This window comes from Glossina fuscipes, unplaced genomic scaffold (assembly GCF_014805625.2).
Source record: "Glossina fuscipes isolate IAEA_lab_2018 unplaced genomic scaffold, Yale_Gfus_2 112, whole genome shotgun sequence".
NCBI lineage: Eukaryota > Metazoa > Arthropoda > Insecta > Diptera > Glossinidae > Glossina > Glossina fuscipes.
Window position 1 is genome coordinate 3,564,492 of NW_023998455.1, and position 17,417 is coordinate 3,581,908.

Genomic DNA, 17,417 nt, shown 5'->3' on the forward strand with positions numbered 1-17,417 from the left:
TTTTTTTTTTTTTTTTGTTTTACAAAATTATAGGACTATAATTATGTACGTATAAAAAAAAAAAGAAAAGAAAATGTTAAATATATTTATATATTTATATTTAGGAGAAAAATCAATCACAAAATTTATTTTATTTTCTATTTACATTATTCAAATATACAAAAAAAAAAGGCAACTGTTAATCCTTCTTATCTTTAATAAAAGCGTTTCACTTATTCCACCTCCTCTTCTCATAATTATCATGTAGCTGGTGCCAGGCGGAAATCTACCAAATGAATTTCCCTATTATCATCGAGAACACAAAGGATATATTGTATTTATAAAATCTTGAAAAGCATGCAAATATGCTTGAGAGACGCTTAAAATGCGTATGCATACCGTCTATCTGTCTGTCTGTCTGTCTGTCTTTTAAAATCACCTTTATGTACGCGATAATACATCCAGAAGAGCAAAAACGATTTTAAATTCTTGATTAGATTCAAATTCAAATCAAAAGTCATATATAAATAGTGTTAGCAATTTCTACACAAATATTATATATATAATATATTGCAGAGAAAAAGTTACGAAAGATCTTGCATAATTCTGCGTAGTAACAATAAAGCCGAATATCCTTTTTTAAATCTTTTTTTTTTTGGTTTACTTATGAAATTTTTAATATAGTACATCTTCACCGAATAAAATTTAAAATCATTGAAGTTTGAAATTTCTTATAAATTTTTTTATTTGCTGAACACATGAAGAGCTCAATAAACGATTTTACGATTAAGATTGATTCGCAATCATGCGAAAAGGTTAATTTAATGAAATTTTCTTTCCTGAATTGATGATATACATCATAAAACTCTCATGATATAATTTTTTTTGATTCTTATGCATATATAACACAGCATTTGTTATGGAAGATCTTTTTTGGTTCTGCGCAATAGTAATAAAAAAATTCATTCAAACGGAATATAATTTTTTATTTCTTTCTTTTTGAAATTATTACGGCACAATTTAAATTTCTTATAAATCCAGGATCTTAGGATTAAAATCGACTCGCAATCATACGAAAAGGTTGATTCAATGAAATTTTCTTTCACAAACTGATGATATATATCATAAAATTCTCATGATATAATTTTTTTTTTTTCAAATCTTTCAGGAAGGTTTGCATAGATCAAAAGGTGTATTATTTATCCATTTAAAAACAAAATTTTATATTAAAATAAAAAACATTTATACATAAACGATTTTTGTTTTAAAACCAAAAAAAAAAAAAAACGCTTTTCCGTTTATTATGAAGAAAAAAATTAGTAAATATTAAAGGGAAGCAAGCTTACAACTAAATCCATATAATAAAGAAAATACTAAATGAAAGAGTTCACAAAAAATATTATATTATCAGAAAATGACAAAAAAACAGAACACGTTCATGTATATTAAATTTTATGACAATTTACAAAGGTACATGTATATAATAATGGAAATTATGAATGTATGCCAAAATTGGAAAGAGAACAAAGAAAATAGTGAAGGGACAGAAAGTATAAAAATTATTTAATATATGATTTACTTTATTTATTTTTTTTATTTTTCTCTTTTTCTCTTTTGTTAATTAGGAGATGACTTTTTATTGAAATAAGAAATTCTATATATTAAAATGCTTTAATAAAAATTTATTAAAATTTAATAATAAAAGAACAGCATTATTAATAATAAAAAAAAAAACATCGTATCCTACTGTGAAAATTGAGAATTAAAGCGTACGCCTTTTTAACTTGAATACTTTAGAAAAGTCTCCACAGATAGGCGTTTATTATTTTCTTTTCATAAAGAAGAAAAAAGTCGATCGTCATAAGGGAAAAAAATCAACAGCAAATACATTATATTCTTTTAGATGAAATTTTATTCTTGAGCTCTCACATAGATAGCATTATTATAATAAGTATTGTTCCTTCCGATCGGAATCGGAATCTGTTAAAATTTGATTTTCAAATAAATATATATTATTATCCTTTTCACATTAATTAATAATATTATATTTTGAATAAATTTTAATTTTTTAAAACTGCTTCAATGACATTACTTTTTAAATTTTTTGCTCTGCTCTCACATATGCATTTTGTAAAATGCGAATTCTTTATCGTCATGTCAGCTATCGATAGCGAATTTTTAGATACAGAATTATCGATCATCACGATCCAGTTTTTAACTTAAAAATGGAAATATTAGTGGTATTAACCGTTGAGCCGCTGTCGGTGCGTGTATAAAATAAAAACAGGAAAAATAAACAGTTAAAGGAGAGTATATCTCATACACTGATATTTGGAGCACGTGGAAAAAACTTTCGTCATTTGAGTTTTTTTATTATAAATGAAATAATCATAATCATAATAATAATAATGAATTATTAAGAGTTATGGGGAAAAACGACAATGATAATAAGCAACAATCAGTAACGAGGTCTGTAAGTGCTGTGAGTACTGAGAGGGCTGAGAGGGAGGAAAGAACCGGTTTAACACATGAGTGCGGTGTATTTGCAGCAATTGCGTGCGGGGATTGGCCTACGCAAATCGATATTGCACATGTTATATGTTTAGGCCTTGTAGCATTACAGCACCGAGGACAGGAGAGTGCTGGCATAGCTACAAGCGAAGGCAATTGTTCTCCGAATTTTAACGTTCACAAGGGCATGGGTATGATTAGCAGTTTATTTACCGATGCGAATATTAAGAATCTTAAAGGAAATTTGGGTATCGGACATACTCGTTACTCGACATCGGGCGCTTCGGAGGTAGTAAATTGCCAACCATTGATATACAAGACCGCTCATGGACCTATGGGCGTGGCTCATAATGGAGAATTGGTGAATAGTGATTCGTTGCGTAAAGAAGTGTTGGGACGTGGCGTAGGATTAGTTACGGACACTGACAGTGAATTGATTGCTCAATCCTTATGCCGTCCGCCGGAAAAGGAAGATGGAAGAGAAGAAGTGCCCGAATTGAATGGGCCTGATTGGCCGGCACGTATTCGGCGCTTTATGAAATTGGCTCCTTTATCGTATTCTTTGGTTATTATGATAAAAGACAAAATCTACGCAGTACGTGACGTGTACGGCAATCGACCATTGTGCTTGGGTAAAATTGTACCCCTTAATGTTGGCAATCTTAAAGTGGAAGAAGCTAAGGCCGAAGGCTGGGTAGTATCTAGTGAATCATGCGGCTTTCTATCGATAGGCGCCCGCTATGTTCGCGAAGTGGAACCCGGTGAGATAATTGAATTAACTCGGCACGGTCATCGTACAGTAGATGTTCTCAAAGGGCCAAAATCTATGGCTTTTTGTATATTTGAGTATGTGTATTTTGCCCGCGGTGATTCCATATTTGAACGTCAAATGGTTTATTCGATGCGAATGCAAAGCGGTCGTCAATTAGCACGTGAGGCACCTTGCAAAGCGGATATTGTCAGCTCAGTACCAGAGTCCGGTACAGCAGCTGCTCACGGCTACGCTAAGGAATCAGGTTTGGAATTTGTAGAAGTGCTTTGCAAAAATCGTTACGTCGGTCGCACTTTCATACAACCATCAACAAGATTGAGACAATTAGGGGTCGCAAAAAAATTTGGTGCCTTGTCGGAGAATTTGGTTGGTAAACGATTGGTGCTAATTGACGATTCAATAGTAAGAGGCAATACGATTGGTCCCATCATAAAACTATTGAGAGATGCTGGCGCTTCAGAAGTGCATGTACGTGTGGCAAGCCCGCCATTATGTTATCCCTGTAACATGGGTATTAATATACCCACTCATGAGGAGCTCATTGCCAATAAATTGAATCCCGAAGAATTGGCTAAACAGGTGGGAGCCGATAGTCTAGAATATTTAAGCGTCGAAGGCCTTATTAAAGCGGTTAAACACAACCGTCAGCCTATGGATGCCTCCAAAAAAGGCTATTGCACTGCTTGCTTAACGGGTGAATATCCCACTCAATTAAGCTGGTAGAAGTTTAACTAAAATCTCATTAGATCAAATACGCAAATTTTTTACCTTAAAGTTAACACGAAATACCTCACAAAAACTATCAATTTTACTTCTGTTTTTTTTTTTATTAACCCACATAATTTTTTAAGAATTCAACTTGAAAATGCTTTCAACTTTCATGATTTGTCCCCATTTTTGGTAATCCATCATATTTTATATATCGAATTAACTTTTATTTTCCAAGCAATTCTATCTTTTTCTACAGCATTTAACAAGCAATGCGCACATAACGCCCATTGCATGCAATTTACGCAATGCTTACAAAAAAAAAAAAGAGAACATGTACTTAAGTTAATATTGTCTATTTTTTTTTTTTTTTTTATTTTATTTATAATTATATTTGGAAATAAATTAAAAGCTTTACTGAAAGCAAGTTTGAGTTTTTTTTTTTTCTACATTAAAAGCATACAAAAAATAAAAAAAATTCAATCATATTCCAGGTGTTTCCAAGCAAAAATACATATCATTGATTTATTTTACCCCGATTTGCTGGCATAGAGATATATTCTTTTATTTGCTTAATTAAAGTATAGGTATAAAGGTAAGAACTTGTAGGGGTCTTTAGCGAGAGTCCATATCAATTGGTTAAATTCTTCACTTTATTATAGATTGCTTCTTAAAGCATGTTTTCATAATCTTTAATCTCTAGTTCCTTCTCAATCATTTGACTGGCTAAATTGTCGAGAGTCTCTTGCATGCGTTGCCTTAGTGTCGGATTTTGTATAGAAGAAATTTCTTGAGCTTTTTGGGAATGTTGGGCCCTAATTTCGTTAAGATGACGTCTCAGTTCACTGATTTTTGCTCGTATCTGTTCAGCACGCATTTGTGGTGCGTCGATAGACGAATCTTCTTCGGAATCCGGACGTTTTCGTTCCTCAAAGAAACCAGGTGGCCCTCCCAGATTTGAAGTAGATCCGCAATATTTGGAGTCATCATTATCTCCTTGCTTAGGACTACCAGATAAGACTTTTCCGTAATCATTCAGATCTTCTTTAGAGTTATTAAGACTAACTCCTCCTACACTCAAATTAACATTATTGCCTCCAATGCCGCCAAGTGTTCCTCGTCCGATTAAAGAAAATCCCGACATACGCGAATCTTCAGCCGATAGGCGTGATGTATCATCTAAATCGCGCATATGAGAATCATTACGACGCGTTGCGTCTGCCTCATCGTCAGATGATGAAACTTCTTCACCAAAAATATCATGTTCACCCACTCCGCCGTTGGGCGGCCTATTGTTAGCGGCTTCTTCATCATCGCCCTCAGATTCGACATTAATGTCTTTTTGGAAAGATGAAACGCTCTTAGCTTTCCCCCTTTCGTTGGGAGCATCGTCTGGGAATTCTTCATCGGCTTCATTACGATCTTTACCGTGGTCCCCTGGCGAGCGTTTATCCAAATCTTCGTTAATAATTTCAAACTCCACTTTAACGGCATCATTATCAATGCGCAGCAAGCGTTTAACTTCTTTTTCGATTTCTGGAGCCTCTACATTTTTCTTTTTTAACGTCTTGCGGAAACGACGCTTGCGCACGTTTTTACAAGGCGGAGTAATCCCGTGTGCCCATAAGAACTTTTTATCTACCTTATTCGGATCTTTCTTTTTACCCTTATTTGGCGATTCATTATTATCCAAATCGTGAGGCTCTTCTTTACAAATCATCTAAGAGGATATGAAATTAATAAAATCTACTCAACCAACGATTCGTAATCCACTCACCATTTGGCATATATCAGCAGATTTGTAAAATGTTTTGTTGTCTATCGTTTTCAAACATTCTATGATCGTGGGTAAATCTACAACTTTTGCGTGTAGTAACCAGTGATCAAAACGTACTTCCCCGTACCTCAAATCGTTGTCTAGTTGTATGTTAAGGCGATCTTTTAAATTAGAATTTGGTGATTGTAAGGTCTCCCTCAGCACCTTGGCTGCCTCCTCGGGCAGTCTTAATATAAACTGATTTTCTAATTCTACACCATCATCACGCGGCTGCTTTGGTTCTTGTTTCGCTTTATCACTTTTTTTCTCAATCATTTCTTGTTTTTCCTTTTTTTTTTATTAGATTGTTATAGCGTTTATCGACCGCTCGAGAAATTATTGGTATTCAATCGGCAAGTCGTAGATTTTTCTCTCCGCTTTTGTATTATCTGCTTTAATTTAAATCGAAAACAATATTTTGTAAAAGGTAGACAATTTTTAGATGTGATAGTGGAGATCAAACTTAAAGAAGTTTATCGTTTCATAGCGATTGATCAAAATTAAAGAAGTTTATCGATAAAATCGACAACTTTGCCATCGCTAGAAAGTCAGTCGGGTAAAAAAAAAATCAATCAAGTCATATACGTAAAAAAATAAAAATTCTTGATAAAGAGATTGAAATGGAAACGCTCTGGAGTGGAATTACATTATGAATGAAGCTTTGAAATAGACAACGCAACTTGCGTGAGCGATACCGCGCACTCACTCCCTTTTTAAACTCCTCAAAATTATTGCAATTTCGCACCCCGGAGCAATGCCATCGAAACAGGAGATCCAAGAACGCACCTCCCTCCTATCTCCTGTTTTCGAACAAACATGAATGTAGAATTATGAAGCACATACGGCAGCTTTTAAGGCGATTTTAATGCGGACACCTGGTGATGACGTAAATATAACGCGACCTTTTTGATGAAAGTGATGCGATGATGCGCCACCAAGCAGTTACCACAAATGACTTAAAACAACGCAAACAAGATTATATTTCCAATTGGAGTAAAGTTTTGCAATACACATACTGCTTATAAAGCTTATTGGACCAAAACGCATATTTAATTCAGGATAATGTGGTAGAACCTTGCTTTGATTATCTCAAAGAGGAAGAAGTCATACTATGATTCCTTGATATATGAACGCCGTTGTGTGTTGCTTCGAATAACCTGTAACAAGTTGCCAAAAATTCGAAAGAAAAGAAAGTTTCTTAGTGTGTGAAAAGTAAAATTGATGGTCGATTTTAATTCAAATTATTATTAATTTAGTTGGATCTTATTGCTGGGTTCGTACTGACTCATTTACCCGACGCATATACCAATCAGGTAGAAAAGAGCGTTCTTTGTTTGTGAAGCACTCGTACGAGATACGTCCAGTTGTAGAATTGAAGCAAAATTCGTACATTGTAAACGGGCTATCCACGTGACCCATAATACTTTTCAAAGTGAGAAGAAATTGCTTCAAAAAATTGAAGCAAACCGATGGGTCCCAAAAATTTTGCTAGAAAAATTTATGTTGTGATGTTAACATGGATTATGGAATAGCGTTTTTATTGCTTACATTGTTTAGCGTAGGCAATGAGCTAGTTTTCATGCATTCAATATTTTGCACGAAACCTCTATCGTTACGAAGGCCTACATAGATATCTTCGATCCCAACTAAAAAAGACTGGCACCACCAGTTGCGTATTTTGTAGCGAAGGAATGAATACAATTTTCTATCAGTGACATTACCTTCCCGCACTTTGATTTCCACGAATTTCAATGGCCCCAAATTAGGTTCCTTATAATCGCTAAAAAGAGAAGAACACCTTAGAAAACATACAGCTCGCTTGGAATACAGATCTTTTTACAGAGGTACAGTGTCATGACTCATGATACCATCCATTTCCGCGCTATACAGCAGATTTAGACTCTCTAAGCGGGTTTGAAAAACACAGGCGAACTCGGCACGTTCATCAACTGGTTCGCTCACATCAGGATTTTTGGAGGGGCACTTTGACAGGCAATATTGTTCAAATTTAAAACCGTACGCGCAGAATGTTCTTTGCTGTTCTGTCGCGTAAAGCCTTTCAAACTTCGTTTGGTCAGTTTCACGTTCCGATAAATAAAATGTCCCATTGAAACGAGTCACACGTACGCACCAATCTTGCTTTGTATCGTAGGGCGTGCACATAATGCGACGCAAGAGTCCACGGAAAGCTACGAATTCTGGTGGATTTCTAGTCAAAAAAATTCTTTTATAATGATCATTAAGAAATTTTAAAATATTATCAATGTCGCCGATTCCAATGTCTTTTTTGATCGCAAGATTGAGACCTTCATTTAAATTCAAAGGGAACTGGTACGCGGCTGGTAGTCTCAGATAACGCAGCTCCCGATCATTCGGCTGAAAGTCTAGATTAGTGTCAATACTGTAAAAACCTACGGGCGAAGGTTTTTTAAAATGTGGAAAGCTTGGTATAGTTGAGGGTGGCTGCATAACACAAATACCGCTATCGTTACGGTGCATTTTGCAATTATTTTGAATTATAACAATGAGCTGGCAAGTTCCTATAAATTACAAATCTTTTGAAGGAGATGAAGTCTAGTATTTATTATTTAAAAAAATTTACAAAGTAGCGAACCTATTAGCTCACACTCATTGGAAAGTGCTGTACAAAGAAAAAACAAATAAACTAATTTCTGCTAACAAGAACAAGCACGAATCATATGTTTCGATTTGATTCGGCCGCACAGCTGGAAAACTTTTCATTTTAGTGATAGCGAAGACACAAGAACTCGGGCGGTTTATTTACTGTATTTGCGTTATCATGCATGTTCCATGTGCTTAATAGTGCAATTTTTTACTTTCTTTGCTCTCCAAATTATAATTTATAACTAGAGAAGCAAATTAGCGAACAATTGCCGTGTTCCAGCAACTATAAAGCAGGGAAAGAAATCTTACATATGTACATATATATATAAAAATATATATACAGATAGAAAATATAAGGAAAATGTTATAATAGTAATAAAAAGATTAAATAAACGCTGAAAAGAGAGACAAGCGAAAAAAAGAATAATGATGCTACCAGAAAGAAGTCGATTTTTTATTTACACTTTGGGTATATTTTTTTGGGAGGAGAACGTAGATTAACTTATTTCATTGCAATGTTGTGTAAGCTGCAGATGCTAAAAATATTGGCATTACTGAGTAAAGAATCGCGAGGTGATTTCAAAGGTGAGAATTAACTTAAATTTTCTCATTCGTTTAATGCTTTCAATATAATTTTTAAGTATAATTGTAGGGATTATTATTATTATTATTATAATTAAATCAGCTAGAGAAAAAAATTCAAAAATTAAAGTCTCAAAGTTCGCTGTTATCAAATGGAAAATCCATGATGCCTTTTCAATCTTCTTATTTTATTGTAGGTTTTTTTGGCGTAAGTTTTTAGTTTTTTTGTGTAGGTTTTCAGTTTTTTGGTATAGAATTTCTTGGTGTAACTTTTCGAATGGAAGCGCGACAAACAATCCAAGCTATATACCCAGCTCATGTTGATTTCATTAAAAATCTAAATTCTGCGTTTCAAATCTCATTTGATTTTAGACCCTTACTTTTTCTTCACTAAACCAAAGTAGGCGGACATTGTAAGAAGGTGATTTCACATCAAGCACGCGTCAGAGGAAATTGTAATGGTAAAACATTCTCTCTCCTAATAATTTTTCATACTTGTAAAATTTTACTACGAGATTTGTTATACCCGAATCTCTAATTACAATAATAAAAAAATGAAATGACTGCAAATGTCAAATGTGAGAAATAAGCACACTTGGCAACATTGATCTCAGGCCCTATTATTTTTGCACTGGGGATTTTAATTTATTAATAAATTATCAATAATCTTTATTAAAAAGTTAAACTTAATAAAGTAAATTGTAGGCATTTAAGTTAGAAAAATCGTCGTAGCAATATAATCAAATAAAATGCATTTTAAGTGGAGAAGCTGTTTAAGATTGTTGGCGGTTTTATTCACTTTTGATTGTGTACGATGCCTATATGAGGATCAAATAAAAAAATTCGATTGGTAAGTTTTTGCTAGAATTTCTTTTAAATACTTTTAAAAGATCAAAATTCTTATGAAATTAAGTTTTATATGTATTTCATAGGCGCTCTCTGCATGTAGGTGGTGTTGAAAGGGCAGATTTAGATATGAATGGTTTTCAGCCACGTCTTTTATTGAGCACACGTGAAAATGTTTTAGCATCATTATGTCCAGAAACCGGAGAATTGATGTGGCGACAAGTATTTGAAAGTGGTATTCGTGGAGATATCAAATTAATGCAAATTTCATCAACTTCAACTGCAAGTGATAATACAGCAGCTGCTAGAATTAGTTCCAGTCATGGTTTCGATATGTTAACTGTGCAAGGTCATAATCCAGCTTTAATTAGAGGCTGGAATAGCAATATGGGGCTAAGTGAGTGGGAATGGTCTTTAATGCCGCTACAAAGTGGAAGAGCTATCGATAGCTTTTGGTTTTATAGCAAATCAATGCTCTATCATATATTACCGATTTGGCAAAGTCATCTTGAAGTTACACAATATTTTGCTTCGTCAGGCCAACCCTTAGGCAACACGGCAAAAATAGCGGCATCATGGATAGATAAGGAGAAATGTACGTTAAGTGGTATTTATTATACATGCTTGGAAAAACAACAGTTAATTACATTGGATTTGACGGCGGATCAACCAAAAATCATGTACGAAGATTTAGAAAATGTGCCAGCATATCCTTTAAAAAATTTAGAGGTGAGTAATCCCACGTTTTATTGCTTTATACTGATTTAAACAAAATTCTGACTTATATATAAGGGCGCATCAGGAGTGCTTATAGTGGATAAAAAGCTTGTAGCTATTAAAAATGATATTCCAGTGTGCAAATCTTTGCTAAGCCAAAGTTATATAGTGGGTAACTATAAAAAGGAAAAAATTATAATCACTGCCGATGTGAAAGACAAGGTAATCAATTGTGAATAAGATTTCAAATTAAAAACTTGCGAAATTAATCTAATTATTTAATTTTTATTATTTAAGATTCTCCATATACAAAGTTATTATTTAGAATCATGCGAACCTTTAGCACAATTTTCCAGCACATTAAGCTATCCTGAACATTTGGGCATCCCAAATTTAAAAGCATTTGATTGTAAATCGAGCCGCAACTCGAATGACGGAAATTGTTTATTCATATTCGATACAACTGATGATTCCATAGTAGCGGTGCGACAATCTAAAATTCTTTGGATTCGATCGGAAGCTTTAGCCAATGTTGTCTCAGCTGAATTTGTTGATTTGCCCTTAACCGATAATGAGGGCGTTTTAGAGAATGAAATGAAGGGAAAAGCTGGTAAGTATCTGAGAGTTATTTTTTAATTAAAAATTTACTTATTAATTAATATCGTATAATAATGGGTGGATTTTGAAAAACAAAGAAAAATTAATAATAATTCACTAATAATTTTTATACCTGTTTTATTAAAATTTCACGCAAACACTAATATTTCAAATTATATCTAAAAACTGATAAAGACGTTCCTTTCGGTTTGGATTGTAAGTAAAGTGATTGTTATGTATCAATTTTTTGTACGCCTATATAAAACATACATATATAAATGTGTTTATATACTCACGTTATATATAAAATCACTACTTGGTTACTTAACTAAGACATGTAAAATATATTGCGCTAGAACTGAATATTTATAAAAAATATTTTTTTGAAAATTATATATTAGCGTAACGGTGAAGCTTGTTCGCGTCACTTTCATGCATGTAAACGCTGACGTAACGTTCCTATTTGCTACTACTACTCTGCATAATACTATATTGCGATCGTTTATAAAATTTAAGATTGTAATCTGTCTTACTAGTGCTTTGTGCGCTCCTATATATACATCAATGTGAAATGAAAAGCTAGGAACAACAATAGGGGTGAGAATCGTTCTCAATTAAACGTACAATTGTAAAATACATTACGATTGGAAATCGTATATGAGAATTTCAGTCGACTTTCATGGTTGAATAAATTAAGAAAATACCGATAGGCCAGACTGTAGTCACCTCTTCAGCCGAGCTGAATGTGTTCCCTTCGCCCACCTTAGAATAAATAATACCTTACGAACGTGTTCTCCCTGTCGAATGTATGTCTTGTAATGTTTTCTTCTCTGCCGGCCATATTTTATCGGTATGTCATCTATCGAAAATTAACAAACCCCTCGAGAAGGTGCTTGGCCGTTCCTAAAGAGACATGATTTCTCTTGTGCGCCTTTCCCAACGAGCAGAAAAGAGGCCTTTGACGCTTTATTTCAATTTCTCTAGCTACACAATGTAAATAAATACCTTTTCTTTTATTTATTACATTTATTTATTATTTTATTATTGCCTTTATTTTATTATTTCCCTTAATATTTTAACTTCAGAAGGCCTCGCCTACAGGCGCATGCCTTGCCTTTTAACCATTTTTTGTAAATACATGTATGGACAACAAATAAATACACACAGCTAGGATTGAAATGGTTGCGACCACGCTTGCAAATTTCGAAAAATTGATTAATCTCTTTTTCAACGCATAACGTAGATGTGAAATGCTTGCAAAATGTCTTCGTAATTCTATGAATTTCATAAACTAAATTGTCAATATCAATTCATCTTTGATAAATTGTGATCGTAGCAATTTGATGGTCAATGTCCACCGAATTATCCTTTATCCGCTTTTGATTCTATATACAGTCTACTTATTTGGTATCTAAAGTGATGGTTATTGACATAGTTATTGATCGGTTTTTATTCGATGTCTGCAATTTGTTCTCCGTCTCATCGTTTATTAGCTTTCCATGCCTTGCTATTTGTATAGATACGTATTATACGTTACAAAATTGAACTTATATTGACTTGAAAGATCTTATTAGATTTGTAAATAAATTTGCATTATGATAAAAAGCCTGCAAATTAATAAAATTATTTTTTATTTAAAAAATTTCTTTTTAATTCTCTTTATTCCTTATCATTAACCTAAAGCTGATATAATGAGTGCTTTCTTGCATCGCATAACCTCACAGATAATGCATGTGAAAAGTCTACTTCTGCACGTAATCGGCTTGGGTCCGAAACCGTCCGATACTCAACGTGCCGGTCTAGTACGTGACGCCTTCGGTTTGCATAAAATGTTAGTAGTATTAACAAGAAGCGGCAAAATATTCGGTATCGATAACATAAGCGGTAAACATCATTGGCAATATTTTCTTAATAATGTCGAAAATTTTGCAAATGATCAAGAGATGCGCTTACTGGTACAAAGAACTAGCAAACATTTCCCATTGTCGGCTTTATGTACAGTGGTAGCCAAAGATAAGGTAAATATTGATAGTATTATTAAAATTGATCCAAACAAGTGAATTTTTGTTTTGTTTTTGTTTTTGTTTTTTTTTTTCGTTAAAGTTAACAGAAAATGGTGTTTTGTTACGTTTTAATCCCATTACGGGGCAAACGTCCGAAGGTGGTTTGCTAAAATTAACATATAAAATAAAACAATTAACTCTGTTAACTGAAACGGATAATGATTTTGTTAAAGGTCTTTTAATAATCGACGCTGAAGATCGGTTACATGTTTATCCAGAGTACGCCACAAAAAAAGTGAGTAGGAAAACGTTATAAAAAAAAGGCCTTTTTCCATTTAAGATCCTTTTTCTATTGTTTTATTACCACGCAGGCAAATGGTATCTATATGTTTACTGCTCAGAAAGACCAAGCCACCTTAAATGGTTTCTTTGTACAATACGAAAATAAGGTAAAAATATATTATTTTTCTTTTATACATGCTTCGCAGAATTTGATCGTATTTAGATTCTAATACTGCAGTTTATTTATTTTCCCAGGCGTAGTAAATTAGATTTGCCATATCACTGGTAGAAATCAAAGAGAGAAAGGGAAAGAATCTCTTGCCAGAATCCGAGTCTAATAGACATGTATACTTTAATTTAACGAAATCAAAAAAATATTTTAATAATTAGGTCTTTCTTTTTGGATCAAAAAGCACGGCATTAATAAACAAAGGGAGCTAAATTATGCTTCGAAAAGCAATATTCTTCTATAGTAAAAGTACAAGTGTGAATAAATCAGCAAACTTTCTATATGTAATAATGGCAGGTCAATTTAAGTCCAATTTATACAATGCAAAGGTATTTTACGCTGCACATTCACATTGTTTTTACATGGTCTCTTTTTACCCGATTCGCCAATAAGAATAAAAATTCTTTTTTACACGAATCACAAAAAAAAGAAAAAATGTTTATTTTTCCCTTTTCTGCCTTTGCTTATCATATAATATTCTAGATTAAGAAAAACGCGAGAGAAAAAAGGCTGACCAAAAAGTAGATATATATATATATATATATATATATATAAAGACTGATGATGTTAGACTTGAGTTGAGCGCTGGATAAAAAAAGAATTGTTTCCCGTCTTTATATCACTTCTTTTCGAAGTTTATTTTGGATTTTCTTTCTTTGTTTCTTTTCACTTCAGGAGCTGACAATTTTGCCTTTGTGGAATGTTGACTTAAGTGGTCATAATGGCGATCATAAAATCATCTCATTAGCGTCGAAAAATCCTCTTGAGCGTGTTCATTCGCAGGGTCGCGTTATGCCTGATCGTTCCGTGTTGTACAAATACATAAATCCAAATCTCGTCGCTGTTTTTACTCTCGCCAAAGATGATGTACATAAATGTAATTTGTTACTTTTAAAAATCTCTGTATCTTCTTCTTTTGTTTTTTGTTTTTTCTAAATTGTATTTTTATATATTTCCAGTTCTTATGTATGTCTATTTAATTGATGTTGTTTCTGGTTCGATAGTATTTACGATGATGCATCGTAAAGTGAGGCCTCCTTTGCATGCCGTGCACTCCGAAAATTGGCTCGCTTATGCTTATTATAATGATAAAGTACGACGTGTAGAAATTAGTAAGTATTCCGTTATAAAATATAGAGCGATTACAATTATCGTATTATATCTTCACTTTTAGCTACAATCGAATTGTACGAGGGCAAAACTCAAGCCAATAGTACTGTGTGGAGTTCATTAAATGCTCCTCCGTTGCCATTGGTAGAACGCCAAAGTTACATTATGCCTGCCATGGTGGAAACCTTAAGAGAAACTATAACTGAACGAGGCATAACAAATAAAGACGTATTAAGTAAGTGTATTGACTATGCACGGTATAAAAAAAAAGAAGGTTGAATGGAACAAAACAAGACGGACCGACGGACCGACGAACTTAAATCAGTAAAATAAAAGATATCTCTACAAGCGTTGCCTGCATCTGTAGCCTTGGACTATGACTGGTGTAGGATATAAAAAAGAAAAATCATAAATCATATATATGTTTAATCAGCGTATGTAGCGATATCGGTGTAACCCTCTCTGTCTTTTTAAAGCATTTTGTCCATCTAAAAGCTTTAATAGTATGAGTGAGAAGGGGATATATCATTTCAAGTCGCCTAGAGGGCTTAAATTTCTCGTAGGATCCACAAAGCTCTGCTTTCAAGAAAAGTCAAGCATTAATGTCAAATTTATCTTCCTAGGCAGCATTCAATGAGAAGCCCCGTTTTCCTCTCTAAATGTTTTAGTTCAAAATCGAATTATAAGTTCGTTCGCTGTCGAACTAACTAACAATTTGTGATATATTTGCGTAATGTGCTTGGTGCTGTGCAATCATCGGTGCGTTCATCTGTTAAATTTATGAAGAGGCGTTTGGCGATTTTTCAAGGAAGAATGAATCCAATAGGACTCTTGTGATCCCTGTCTGTTGCCAGTTTGGCTGGTCATGTCATAAAGAACCGTTTAGTGGCGATTTAGTAGAAACTTTGGTTCGCTTTGTCTGAAATCTGATTTTAGAATTTTTCTCAACTGCAGCACTTAATTCACTAAGTTCTGGGAAAATTTCACAAGCTTGTACTCGCAATAATAACAATAGACCTAAAAAAATTGTTGTTGTTCCTCAATATCCCAGGTACTGACGTGAAAACCGATATGCAATCTATACATATATATATGTTTAAATATCATAAATACTCAAATTCGAAGAATGCCGATCAAGTCAAGAAAGAGAAATGCTTTTATTGCTATATTTTTAGTTGGTACATCTAAGGGTTCAATATTGGAATTGCCGTGGTATTTATTAGACCCACGGCGTCCTATAGCTTCTAAGACTAGTGGTCGGGAAGAAGGAGCTGTGCCTTATGTTCCTGAATTACCCATACTCACCGATAATATCATCAATTATAATCAAACCATATCAAGATTACGTTACATTCACACTGCACCCAGCGGTTTGGAAAGTACCTGTCTGGTGGTAGCTGCCGGTTTAGGTTTGTAATAAAGTAAAACATTTTCCAACTATTTTAAATTTTATTCCTTTTACCCACTTTCGAAATTTATGCAGATATGTTTGTCACGCGCATTGCACCCTCTAAAACTTTTGATTTATTAAAGGAGGACTTTGATTATTTCCTTATATCGATAGTTTTGATTGCGTTAGTGTCCAGCTCATTTATCGCCAAACATTTCGCCTCCCGCAAGATTTTGAAACAAGCCTGGAAATAGTCTCGAAGCGGTTGCCTGCAAGCATATTTGCTCGATTGTACAACTGAAACTTACTAATTACGTGTGGGACGTTGTAGCAGCATTAAATTCAATTTTAAACTTTATAGGAAAATTTTAATAAAAATACCGCCATCACGATAACAACAACAACAAACAGCAGCAACAACACAAAAATTTACGAAACATCCTCAGCAGGTTTAGTTAAAAGCAAAGAAGTAAAAAATGAAAAAAAAAAACTAACTTTAATAAATAAAAAATTATTTTTTTTTATAGGTTTTTCTTTTATATATCATTTGGTGTTTTCCATATACTTTTCTATGTTACGGTTTGTCATGTAAGATAATCGAGTTTTTTTTTTGTTTCGGTTTAATTTTTTTGTTTTATCTTTGTTTTGCGCTTTAAATGTTTTTGTGCAGTCATTGCAATTTATTTAAAATAATTTATGTTTCTTATGTATATTATATAACATATATATATATATATATATATATATATATATATATATAATTTATAGTAAAATATAAATAAATGAAACCAAGGACTGTTTAAAATAAAATAAAAAAAACAAGGCTCTGTTCGTTATTAAAAGTTTATGTGGCACAATAAGCCATACAAACACGCACACATCCAATATAACTGCGAACTGCTAGGTTTTTTTCAGTTCTTTGATTGAAATTCACGCCATTACCTTACAATAATGCCAAACGCGGAGTGGTTGTTTTTTATGATTGCATTGTGTAGTGTGATCGCATACCGTTATATGCATCCACTTTGAAATGCGACAGAATTATGCAAATTCAGCCTAATTCTTTTGCTAAAAGAACAATAAAAATTGTCACACTTCACCTGGCTGAATATTGCATTTCGTAATTCAATACGATGCCAGGCGCTCCAATTTAAAACAATTATCATTTTGATGATGTTAGCATAATTTAGTGTAATAATTTGTGTATAAATAGCCAGGCAAGAATTGAATAAAGTCAATTGTCTAAAAGC

The 17,417-nt window shown here is 33.3% G+C and overlaps 4 protein-coding genes across 5 annotated transcripts; 2 read left to right on the forward strand and 2 right to left on the reverse strand.

Moving 5' to 3' along the window:
* The first annotated feature begins 2,241 nt into the window (after positions 1-2,241).
* LOC119639190 (amidophosphoribosyltransferase) lies at positions 2,242-4,323 on the forward strand. Its single transcript, XM_038036459.1, has one exon. The coding sequence runs from the start codon at positions 2,405-2,407 to the stop codon at positions 3,983-3,985; it is 1,581 nt and encodes a 526-aa protein (XP_037892387.1). The 5' UTR covers positions 2,242-2,404; the 3' UTR covers positions 3,986-4,323.
* Positions 4,324-4,494: 171 nt separating this feature from the next.
* LOC119639219 (transcription initiation factor TFIID subunit 7) lies at positions 4,495-6,226 on the reverse strand. Its single transcript, XM_038036499.1, has 2 exons — positions 5,748-6,226; positions 4,495-5,690 (listed from the first exon to the last, which is right to left on the reverse strand). Exons 1-2 carry the CDS (start codon positions 6,060-6,062, stop codon positions 4,641-4,643), a joined length of 1,365 nt encoding a protein of 454 aa, XP_037892427.1. The 5' UTR covers positions 6,063-6,226; the 3' UTR covers positions 4,495-4,640.
* A 792-nt stretch (positions 6,227-7,018) lies between these two features.
* On the reverse strand, positions 7,019-8,437 carry LOC119639453 (decapping nuclease DXO homolog). Its single transcript, XM_038036836.1, has 3 exons — positions 7,627-8,437; positions 7,335-7,566; positions 7,019-7,274 (listed from the first exon to the last, which is right to left on the reverse strand). Exons 1-3 carry the CDS (start codon positions 8,283-8,285, stop codon positions 7,050-7,052), a joined length of 1,116 nt encoding a protein of 371 aa, XP_037892764.1. The 5' UTR covers positions 8,286-8,437; the 3' UTR covers positions 7,019-7,049.
* A 1,157-nt stretch (positions 8,438-9,594) lies between these two features.
* On the forward strand, positions 9,595-16,661 carry LOC119639506 (ER membrane protein complex subunit 1). 2 transcript variants are annotated; one of them, XM_038036926.1, is made up of 13 exons: positions 9,595-9,843; positions 9,926-10,568; positions 10,632-10,778; positions 10,854-11,166; positions 11,349-11,369; positions 12,837-13,171; positions 13,257-13,451; positions 13,528-13,605; positions 14,343-14,544; positions 14,627-14,779; positions 14,842-15,012; positions 15,953-16,186; positions 16,261-16,661. In XM_038036926.1, the coding sequence occupies exons 1-13, from the start codon at positions 9,743-9,745 to the stop codon at positions 16,419-16,421; spliced, it is 2,754 nt and encodes a 917-aa protein (XP_037892854.1). In that variant the 5' UTR covers positions 9,595-9,742; the 3' UTR covers positions 16,422-16,661. The 2 variants fall into 2 exon arrangements, with proteins under 2 accessions (XP_037892854.1, XP_037892855.1); XM_038036927.1 differs by lacking the exon at positions 11,349-11,369 and having other exon boundaries at positions 9,596-9,843; positions 16,261-16,660.
* The last annotated feature ends 756 nt before the right edge of the window (positions 16,662-17,417 follow it).